At 38.2% G+C, this 11,610-nt stretch overlaps 1 protein-coding gene across 7 annotated transcripts; it reads right to left on the bottom strand.

Moving 5' to 3' along the window:
* Positions 1 to 619: 619 nt before the first annotated feature.
* Positions 620 to 10,183, bottom strand: LOC137191721 (protein tyrosine phosphatase type IVA 3). 7 transcript variants are annotated; one of them, XM_067602061.1, is made up of 8 exons: positions 9,804 to 10,149; positions 6,097 to 6,596; positions 4,443 to 5,004; positions 4,083 to 4,220; positions 3,819 to 3,911; positions 3,603 to 3,733; positions 3,248 to 3,322; positions 620 to 2,603 (listed from the first exon to the last, which is right to left on the bottom strand). In XM_067602061.1, exons 4-8 carry the CDS (start codon positions 4,176 to 4,178, stop codon positions 2,486 to 2,488), a joined length of 513 nt encoding a protein of 170 aa, XP_067458162.1. In that variant the 5' UTR covers positions 4,179 to 4,220; positions 4,443 to 5,004; positions 6,097 to 6,596; positions 9,804 to 10,149; the 3' UTR covers positions 620 to 2,485. The 7 variants fall into 7 exon arrangements, with proteins under 7 accessions (XP_067458162.1, XP_067458158.1, XP_067458156.1 ...); XM_067602057.1 differs by lacking the exon at positions 4,443 to 5,004 and having other exon boundaries at positions 10,046 to 10,183; XM_067602055.1 differs by lacking the exon at positions 4,443 to 5,004 and having other exon boundaries at positions 9,804 to 10,148.
* Positions 10,184 to 11,610: the final 1,427 nt, after the last annotated feature.

Here is an 11,610-nt window from a genome sequence, read left to right as displayed (position 1 = left end):
AAATACACAGAAGCCTGTGGGTGGCGATCTGAGTAGGTTGAGTTATCCCAGTTTTCCTACTTAAGAGGCTCACAGCAGTGCAAGTAGGTTAGTATCACCAATAAGCTCCTGCAAATAGCTAAACGATTAACTCGATTTGATAAACAACCAAGTGAGTACAAATTACATAGAAGGAATTTGTTTTACTATTAATTTAGCAAAACACCAGTATAGGTGTGAACTTTAACCTTACATTATAGATCAATAATCAAATGCTGAGTCCCATTGATGCTCTCTGGTTGAAAGTTGTGATATTGGTAAAATGCCACAGTATTTTTCCTTATCATGCTCATATTCTGAATACACTGAAACAAAACTCCAGTACTTGTGACATCAGTAGTTTTCAGTATAGAGCTACAGTAATGAGGAAATAAGCCCATTTAATTTGTTTTCCATTTTGTTTTATTGGATATTCATGCTCAGTAAAAGGTTTTAACCAATTCTGTGGTTTTGGCTGTAGCATTTGTTTGTGATTTTGTCTAACATTGTATGTTTTATCAATTCCAGAAGAATTTAACCTTATCAGGCTGCTAAATAAGGACCTGCATTGGAATTTGCAAAACTGACAGATGAACAACTGTTAAAATATAGGAACAATGACAAAATCTTTATTAAACAATGCAAGAATTTACAGACATACAGACATTTACAGGATTTTCTTCATTAGAAAAGTGTCAGCTCAGGCCAGTCCCAATGATCAACAATAGTTTAGGCTACCAAACACACACACACATATTCAAACAAACGCACACACACACACATCATATGAATAAGTAGACAAAACTGTAGCCAGTTTATATATTTTGTATTAGATCCCTCCCTTTCTAAATCTCTGGGTTTTTTAACTTTGTTTGACCTCCTCTGCTCTAATTTCTTTCCCACAAATTTTTGTTCGGGACATAAGTTCAGGTTGATCAATTGAATTAATGTTTTTGTAACACAGGTGATGAAAAAAAAATCACAAGGAGACAATCATAAGCAACCTATAATACATAAAAAGTGCATGCTCTATCATCAGCTGAAACATTTTGAAGGGTAATGAAAGAACTCTCTGCAGTTGTTTACATGCATCAAATGGTAAGTAAACTCCATTGCAAAAGTAAATATGTAAGAGATACTGTAACCTAGTCTAAAAGTTGTGACGGTGTACAGCAATAGTAGTTAAAGCTTATATTTATACTAGTCGAATATCTCAATATATCCATATATCAGGTCAATAATGGCCTTGGATTAAAAGTGAGAACCTGGCTAGTCAGTGTCTTCAACTGCTGATATGATGGAATTTTTTTTTTTTAAAGTAATCCCTGAAATATTAAAATTTTCTTTGCACATTTTTGTAATCAGTGAACTATAGGAGTGGTTTACCCTGCCAGCCTTACAGTTGAATAGAAGTGATAATTTCACATTCCACATTTAATATTATTTACATCTGAGTTAACACCTCTCGGTCATTTTTTAATGTATGCCATGTATGATAACTGTCAATTAATTATTATTTATTCCCAATTATTTGCTATTTTACATATACTTTAAATCTGGCTTGAATCAGCTGCTGCAAATGAAGACGTTTCCTTCAGTGGGTGTCAGTAAACACAGCATAATCAAATGCACACACTGATATGTAAACAAATAACAATAAAACAGTAGATGTGAAAACCAAAGTGAAGGCTTCATGTACACCAAAATGCTTCTTGAATTGTGAGAGTTGATTGTCATGCCAAACAAAGATGAATAGCAGAAAATAAGAAAATGCTGGGAGGAAAATGAGCCCTGATATACAAGTCTAAATTCTGCTTTCAAGGGTCTTTTTGTGCCAAGAACAACCCCAAAGAAAACTGTTAATACTGCATGTAATTTTTACTGAATATGTGCACAATATCTGTACAAAAAATACTTAAGTGTCATTTTCTCAAAATATCAGGCATAATCTGAAATTTTGAAGGCCAATACATCAGTACAGTATTGACCTTTAAAAAAAAGTACCTGGTATCTCCTTGGGCACATACTGCACCATGGATTTCTTATGTTGAAGATTAACCTTAAACTACCTAAGAAAGCCTCAACATTCAGATTTAAAACATAATTTGTTATACAATTTTCTCTTCCTCGCCCATTTATTCCACCTCTCTCCTCAGTAAACTACCTACTGACGTAAACATGCCGATATAATGTTCATTAAAAGACAAGAAATCGTTACAAACAACAAGGGAACAAAGATAGCTTCTAGTGAAACGGCTGTAAAAACATTAATAAATTCCCAAGCTGTTGAAGCCTATATTATATATATATATATATATATATATATATATATATATATATATTTTAGTATGTGTGTGTGTGACAATGACACAAGGCTTGTACGGTTCGATTCCTGAGAGCTTTTTGTCGAGGGGTACAAGATGTCTGAGTGTGTGGAGGTCTTGTGACAGTGTGTGTGTGTGTGTGTTCACATGGTGCAACACTTGTTCTTGTGTGTTTGAGAGTCTTTAAAGCGGAGTCTCTGCTTGGATCGATATTTCTCCAGGTAGGTTAGCTGTTTGCTGTTGATGGCTCCGCGGCGTTTCCTGAAACACACACACACAGACCAATATTGTATGGTGAAATTCAGTTGTATTACAATTTAAAATGCTACTTTCAACGCCTCTATATATACTGACATCTTCTGTATATCTCATCCCTTATTATGCAATCCAATTTGAAATTTTAAAAATCCTTCTCCATGTCATCTCTTTGTATCTCCTTGTATATTTGTAATATATTCATTATGGGAAACTGGGAAATCAATAAGGCATTTTTATTAAGGTTTCTCCCTGACATTTTATATATTTACAGTTGAGAAGGAATACAGAATGAAATGGCAAAGGAAGAGGATGAAAATGACAAGAAGAACTCTACATTCTCACCATAAAAACAGTCATGCACATGTATAAATTGTGTTTGTGGTGTAAAGATATACTCTTAAACCATGTTAAGCTTTCTTAACATATTACACAACGGTTTCTTTGTATACAGTATAAGATTTTTTTTAAAAAGACAAGAATGTACTGTTTCAGTTGTCCTAGCTGTGAATAATGATAATTTTTTAGTGCATTATAAAAAATGTTTCATTCTTATGTGCTTTATTATATGTATTCATAAAGCAAAAGAGGTCCGTGATACTGAATTATTTCTGCATGAGAATGAATATACAGGATGTAAATGTACTCACTGTCTGATGAGTTGAATAGCGTCTTCATACTTCATCCCGCTCTCTATCAGAGCCAGAGCGACCATCACAGGAGCCCTGTATGCACACATAGATACACAAACACAGACAGAGTTGAGTTTGACGTCTGAGGAAAAACAAAGATAAACTGTCTGCTTCAGAAATGCTGCTGCAGATTACAGCTACAGTTTTTCTTTTCTTTTCTTTTATAATTATAGTTTTCAGCTTTTGTCTTTACTAATATGATTTATTAATTCCTTCTTTGTGCATACTGTATGTGTGTGTGTTTCATCTATTTAGATTCAGTCCACGCTCTCTTAAAAAGGTATGTGTATATTTTTTTGGATGTGTCTCCAACCTTCCCAGTCCAGCCACACAGTGAACAGCCACACAGCATCCTGGATCCTCCTGAAACTTCTTCTTCAGCAGACTCAACCAATCATCAACCAGCTTACTGGGGGGTGGGGCTCCGTCGTCAAATGGCCAATCCTGAGAGAGAAGCAGGACAGTGACTACTTCTGGCACTCTGTGTTTTGTTACAGGAAGTTTGTGTGTGTGTGTGTTTTCTCCTCACCACCACAGTAATGCCATCTTTCTCCAGCGGCGCTTTGTCATAGGTGATGTCACAGACTCGAACCACTGTGGTGGCACCGTATCGCTTCAGGTCCTGGAAGGGACAACAGTGGTAGGAGATCACAACCAGATTCAATTTAGTTAAAGTTTACATGTCATCAGCAAGGGAAACTATATATATCATACATACATGAAGTATGTGTATATGTACATTTGTATCTTTCCTTAATGAAGAAGCTCCTCAGTGTGCTGATGTGTTTCTTACCTCTATGAAGGAGCTGAGTGTGCTGTCTGTGGGGTTGTGTGTGATGAGGAATCTCATGTTCTTGTGGCACAGTTCCACTGGAGCTGGACGGTTCATGGCGGCCAATGTGACCTTTGAAATCCAAGGGTGTCCTCTGACCTTTGAGTATTAGCAGTTAGTTGTTAGTCATAAGCCCAACATCAAGGAGAAATATACTGAATATAACAAAAACCTGAACATAATTTCAAATATTTGAGCTATATTTACTGAACCTTTTAAAGTTTCTGAGACATATGTTTATGCAATAAGAAGTTAAAGAAAATCCCCACATGGTCTTGAGGAGCTTAAACTACATAGAAAAAGTGTTTTGACCTAAATTACCTTAAAGGTAAAATGTGTTTTAAGTCACAGTATACTGGCATCAATCTTGAAACATCACAAAACGAAATGTGACTAGTTCACATATTGCTGTCCTTGCATGTGAGCCTCACACAATATAGAGAAAAGGCTTGTACTGGGCCAACAGTGTTGAGAAAGAAATGCAATGCAGCAGTTAAAGGCCTTACACTCTCACGGCACGCCCTCACAGCTGTTTTCACTTATTTGCTTGATTAGACTTTGTCTAAGCACTGCGTGGGCGGGTACAAACCACGCTTGATTGACATCTCACATCTTTATCGTTCTTATTGGTGCAGTGAGTTTGGTGACCTCATGTGATTTGCAGTACAGATCCATCCAACTTTAACCTGGTCTGATCAACCAGAGTGAAAACACCTGTGTGCATGGCCTTCAAGAGAAATTAAATGGAAAAAAACATCTTAAAATAAAATTCAGGTGTTATTTCTATTAATGATTTTGGACTGTGAATAAATTTGTAACATTCAACTGATAGGGGTTAATTTTGTAATCAAAAATAATTAATGCAGTGTTAGTATGTAGTATACTGGGTGTAAAACAAAAACATAAAGTTAGTCACCAGATTACTGTCAATGGAGCAGTGTCTTTTCTTATCTTGCATTGCTCTTGCTCACATTTAAAGATAACAGGGATGTGATTGTATTTTAGGATGGAATTTTAATTTCAGTAATCTTAAATCAAGGACTCACATACCCCGAGGTGCCTCCAGCCACTATTTTAGTAAGAGTGCTGATAAGTGCTATTTGGGCGATATCACATGCAAGTGAACAAATAAGGAATGCAACTAACTAAATGTGAATGAACTAAGCCACTGAAGCCAGCAGGCATAAAGGAGCTTGTCATAGTCAATACTGCATATTCATATCACAGTAAAGCATGTAGTAAAGGAGTTTTGCAGCCACAGGTTTACACTTCCCATGAATACAGGAGATGGATTATCTGGCCGATTTACTCTGTTTCTTACAAATACTGATGTTTTCTGTTCTGTTGATGTGATGTGTTAGATAGAGTATCCACCTGTGAGATAATTATTTCAGCCAGTTCTAAAAACCATGAAATAGCACTGAAAAATGGGGAAAGGTTATAAACAGACGGGTGACAAATTAAAGGAAATATTGAATAACAGATTGGAGAAAAATAACAAATGCAGATGCTTTAATACAGGGGACAAGGGGTGGCTGAATGCTTTGATGAGTATGAACATGATGTGGATCATATGCTTGGCTCTTTGTGGTCACAAGATATTAACCTTGTTGAACACCTATGGAAGATTTTGGACCAATGTGTTAGACAGAGCTCTCCACCAGAGTTCAGACAATCCATGTCAAGGAGAACTGAAGCTATTCTGGAGGCTCATTGTGGAACAACACCTTACTTACTACTAAACTTTGTTGTTTTTTCTTTAATTTGTCACTCATCTTTATTTCTCCACAAGTCTGGGACAGTAGAAAGCTATTCTTGGTAGGCAAAGCAAAAGGTTTATTTGAGTTCACATTGACTTAAGTATTAAAATGACTAATATCACAGAAAACCTATAACGTGTCTCAAAGTGCAGGAGTTAAAAAATGTTGGTGTGTCCCTATATTTAGTCAAGATCTGGTGACCTGTCACTCCTCACCTTAAGCTTCAGCTGTAGCAGTTAGCTGCTGTTTCTTCAACTTATATCAGGTCTCCAGGTGATTCTTAACTTCCTGTTTGTTGTGTAACTTCCTGTTGCGAGACCTTGCAGCAGTTCAAGATATTTTCCAAATTCTGAGCTCCAGCTGTCTGGAATACTGTTTTATCCCATCAGTTGACTGTATCCTATAGTCCAGGAGGCAACAGTGTGTCAGTTCTCTCTATCAGTGTCTTTGTTTTTCTGTATGATTGTCACTGCTTCAGTCCTTCTCTGTCTGTCTCAGTATGCTGTCGCGTTCCTTCTCTCTCCAGTTAGTTTCCAGTGTCAAAGCTCCACTTGTTACCCCATGAGCTGGCTGGTTCAGAGGGCGAGGGGGAATGGTTGTTCAGGGTTTAGGGTCCCAAGACTGCATGGTGCAGCTTCATCCCAGATAGGGTCTAAATGTGTTGGGCGTGGCAGTAGTCACCACTCCGCCGCACAAACTCCATCAACCAGCTATTCTATAATAAAAAACACACACACAAAATGTAACTCATTAAATAACACACTTTCAGAAAAGCAGAAATGAAAACTGTTACAAACATGATTTCTCAGTAGTCCAGCATTTGGTCTAGGTAGACCAAACAACCAAACATACTAATGACAACTATCATGAACTGTAAAAAGAAGACTACATAAAGGCCAGCTAACGGACTAATTCACAGAGATAAACACATAAAAAATGCACACATGAACATGTACATATATACATTTTAAATGATTTTAATGAAGCCTATAAATACATTTATAGCACCTGCAGGAATTTTCTCAAGAAAGTGTGAAGCAGAGGTGAGCAAGCTGGGTAAGCCACCCAGATCTTGACACATCTTGTCTTGTGATTAGATGACGCACTAATTAAATATATGCTATTTTCTGTTCTTTCCCCCTGAATGTTAATGTTTTACAGCATAAAACTATATTGTTATGATGTTAGCAGAGGTGATCGTTACTTAAGGCCCACAAGAAAACACTGCGAGAAATCATTCAGCATAAGGTAAAATATTTTTGTATAATAAAAAACTACAGTCCTAGGTGGTTTAATACTAATGAAACCGGACTTTTTGATCCCTGTAATAATTTAAAGGGAAAACTCAAAACCTATTCAAAACCATATTCACAAGTAACTTCTGATTCTGCTTTGTCTGAGAGGGCTTATGCAAAATTATCTAAACTATGAGTGAGTTCCCTACACTGTCGCTGAACCTTAACTCTCTCAAATTAAACAACCACATTGTGCACATTTGTACAAAAAGTGTTTTTCTACTTGCAGGGAGTGGACAACAAAGCTGGGCGACAGATGACAGATGCAGCATGAGCTAGAAAATCTAATACATGATGTGGCTCACAAAATGTGGAAAAAACTGTATTAGATTAGCCTGCGCAATGTCAACAAAATCCAATTTGGCCTGAAGAAAAAAAGAGACAAAATCTGAAAAGTATTGCGTCTGTTTGACGTAGTCTAGGAGGATTTCTGTCTATAATAAACATCTACACAATATTTAGTTCTGGCCCAACAAGGATTAATTTGGCCTGTCTGGGTGTTTAATAGCTTATTTGCCCTTTGCTCTGATGTTAAAGTAAATTAACATCAATTACATGCTCTATTTGGTTTAATATGTTCACATCTGCTACATTCAGTCCAGGTAAATGTAAAGTAGTGAAAGGATGAGGGAATTATAATGAGGCTTCCTCAAAAGTTAATGAGTTATGTTATACAGACTACTTAGAAGGTCTGTTGCATTTTCTTAGAACACAAAACAAAGCCACTTAAAATACCTATTAAAATACAATATTTGCATTTGCAAAAATTCAGAAGAAAATGCAGATTATCTTTGGCTGTAAGATTGTCTACAGTACAGTAACAACAAGTGTTGTTTTGATGGAATTTTAATCAATTTGAAACATAGTGGGTGTTTAAAATGTCCCCTTCCAACTTGGTAAATACAGTGTATTACAAGAATACAAGTACAAGTTGGAAGATACTTCAAAACAAGTCATGTGATTCCCTTATTATTGACTGAGAAAGCGTCTCATAAAAATGAGAGGGGGGGTTGAGGGCGATGAGGAGAGGTGGTGGTGATGTAAACATGAAGGAAGGTGGTCAAAGATGTAACCCTTCTCCCAGTCACGTGCAAAAACACTCAGACAAACAAGCAGGGAAAGCCTAGAGGTAATCTGGGTAATCTGTGGTCACCTCTTCACCTCAGCTCTGATGATACACACACACACCCACTACCTCTCTGTCTTCATAATCACATGCCGACTTACCCGCTCAATGTTCCAGAAGAGCGCAGTCTATTCCAGGTTACTGACTATCTATAATTAGGAAATTATCCTGTGTTGCCACTAATAAGGATAGAATCATTTTCCATTCACTCAAGTCAAAATCTAAATAGAACTTTTTACGATGCTGACTTTTATAGAAATGTCATCTCTGTACTTTAAAGCCTCATATAACACAAGCACAACAAAATATCAACCACTGAGACAAACAGGCTAAAAACTAATTACTATGTATCACACAAAGCATCATGACAATAGGGACTGTCACACATGAGACAAAGCAGTGAATTCACTGAAAGCTCTAAAGCATCTAAACATTAAAAAGAACATGCTAACTCTTTACAAGTACAACTGCAGTCAGTTTAGACATTTAGCTGACATCTATTTGCAGAGTGACTTCATATGAAGCACGTCAGGGAAATGGCTAGACAGAAAGTCCAATTAAAACTGTAAAGCCGATCTTCCCTGTTACCTTAGAGCGCAGTTTAGTTTGTAAAAACAGGTGCATCCACAGTTGGTCGTCACAGGCAGGGTCAGGACCCAAAGAAGTTAAAAATGGATCTGAAAATTACTTTAGAGCCGCGTTGGGCTGCCAAACTTGTCTACAGTGCCTGCAGTGTAAGGCTGAATGAAACATTAAGCTTGTGGGTTAGTAGTAAAGACAACAAGAAGGCAGGTTAGTAGTAGCTTCAAGTAGGATAAATCCTGTTAAAGTGCACGCATCTCCACTGACTTCCAGTTAACACCCACTGTACAGAAGAGGGTTTCTGTAGCAGCACAGATGACAAGTCACTCTGAAAAAGGAGATGTGCTAAATGCTTAAACTTGAATTATTTCTGTAAGCCTATACAGCCTTCCCTCTTACCTCAGTGGATAGCTTGGCTGCTGAACAGGGAGATCCACAAACCCCACTGACTGGCAGTTACGCCAAAGTCCTGCAGCAACAGCAACAGCAGCAGCAGCAGCAGCAGCCCCTACAACAGTTTGAGTGCTGACACCCAACCAGCTGACTGCCTGTTATAGTAAACCCCTGTAGGCACTGAATACCTGCAGCTGTATTTATAGCTGTATCTGTACTAGCGGCCGATTGTATGACACATCAAATTTTTCCTCCCCAATGCTGGTGCATCTCTGCTGTCTCACTCTCAGCTTGTTCCAGTGAAGTTCACTGATTTGTTTGATCTCTAGTAATGCTACTGTGGGAAATGAATTTCTATAGAAATTCTCCTCAGTTGCATTTACATCCAATATCAGCCACATCAAGTTTATCTTCTCAAAAGTTACAAAACCTGTTCGACACCACCATCCTACCACGCTGCTGGCCAATCAGAAATACTATTTGATTATAAGAACAAACAGCAACATACAGGAATATTTGTCCTTACCGCTTAGCTCTTGAATATCATCTCCAAACACTCACTAAACATCAGTTCTTCTGTCTCGTTGCCACAGTAAAGTCCAGCTGCTGTCAAGCCTTTTTCTGCTATCTGTCTATCTGCAACAACCTGTAGCTCTGTTCCACTACAACACTGAACTGTAAACCTCTCCCTGTCCTCCCTGCCCCGAGCTGGTATGCTCAGTACCAGCTGAGGCGTGCTGTACTGTATGTGCCAGTTTGTAGCTCTACCTTGTTGTAGCAGTGCAGTGTGCTGGGCTGAGGATCTGCAGTGAGCTGGTCTAATCAGGCTGAGCGGCCATCTGACCCTGACAGCCCTGTCACCACCAGAACACTCTACAGTTAATGCTCTTAGAGAGAGGAGAAGAGCCCCCCCTCCCCTCCACCACCTCCTCCTCCTCCTTTTCCTCCTATTCCTCCTCTTCATCCACTCTGCTCCTTTCTCCCTCCCTTCTTCCAGCAGTGAGTAAAGACGAGGTGCCTCCCCTCTCCTCGCCCTTTCCTAAAGGCTGATAATCACAAGGTTCAGTCAAAGAAGTCAGTAACTGTGTGATTTGACATAGGCTGGTACATTAGAGCACAATAATACAACTGATGTTCACATTTCTCTCAAATATCACTAAAATAATTTGTGCAATTGTTGTGTTTCCTGAACATTTTCTGTTATAACATATCTGTCTGGACCTGCTCTTGCTTTCCCGTCCTCCCTGCTTTTCCTCCCCCCATTTTCCCCTCCCTGAACAAACTAAAAATAGACGGTCTTTTGAGCTACCAGACAGATTGGACAAGTCAAACCTTTGAGTCCCAGTTCATGGAATTAACTTTCTCCCTAACAGATAATAGTGCCAAGTGGTTTGTTTTCCTGCAGCCAAATGATGAAGTCATCGTGTTGTTGCCACAGGGCATCAGGCAACATGTGCATCCAAAAATAAAATGGAAAAGGTAAATATTGTCAGACACATTTCCCAAATTAACAGCCATTGATGCAAGCTTCCAAAAAATCCATGCAGCTTTGGGTGTTTTTTTTATTTTAGGATTATTTTGTGAGTCCTGTGCTTTATCCAATTTGTTTACAAGGTTATGGTATGTATGTGAGTCCCGAGAGTCACAAGGCAGTCATACTGTAGGCACAGAACAAGCAGGGGCCTCACCTCACTATCAATCACTTTGAGTGGAGGTTAACATCACTGTTCAACCACGCACAGGGCTTTAAAAAACACCTCTTATAGCTAAAATTAGCTGCAGCACTACTTGGATGGACTACGGGATATTAAATTAAATTTTGAATGAACACTCTGCTCATAGCCGAAGTATTTTTCTGTGTATTCGTGTGCTCTCTCAAAGCTGGCGCTGTGTTTGTTACATGACTTAGGATAATACATTTTCCACCCAGAGTTATCTCACTTTCAGTCTTATTTTGGTGACCTGCCTCCTTTCTTATTTCATATAACAAGTGTAAATATAGACAGAAGCAGGTTCCAAACAGACAACAAACAAATGAAGACCTTCAGGAGGAAGAGGAAGATGGAAAACGAGATGACATAACTTTGCCTTAATGTCTTGTAATGAAGACTTTGACTTCAAACAATATCTAAATATAGAGTAGAAGTGAATACTGCTCATTGACATACTGTACATCACATGCATTTTACAACTTTTAAAGCGCAGGTGTCATCAGTATGTATGTGAATGCAGTCGAGAGAGAGCTGAACATGGGGGGAGAGATAGAGGTGTGACACGCAACAAAAGGTTTGAAGTATGTGTCCACTAACTCTCTTTTATAGCATGAATGTCTT

The sequence above is a fragment of the Thunnus thynnus genome, chromosome 10, assembly GCF_963924715.1.
Source record: "Thunnus thynnus chromosome 10, fThuThy2.1, whole genome shotgun sequence".
Classification (NCBI taxonomy): Eukaryota; Metazoa; Chordata; class Actinopteri; order Scombriformes; family Scombridae; genus Thunnus; species Thunnus thynnus.
The sequence above is the reverse complement of the archived record's forward strand: the minus strand, read 5'-3'. Positions and strand labels throughout refer to the sequence as shown.

Bases quoted from the DNA above. Each gene is read 5' to 3' on its own strand.
- LOC137191721 (XM_067602057.1), bottom strand. From the start codon at position 4,178: ATGAACCGTCCAGCTCCAGTGGAACTGTGCCACAAGAACATGAGATTC. The intron at 3,734-3,818 runs GTGAGGAGAAAA...CTTCTCTCTCAG, and splicing joins AAGATGGCATTACTGTGGTG to GATTGGCCATTTGACGACGG. The intron at 2,604-3,247 runs GTGAGTACATTT...TGTGTGTTTCAG, and splicing joins GCTATTCAACTCATCAGACA to GAAACGCCGCGGAGCCATCA.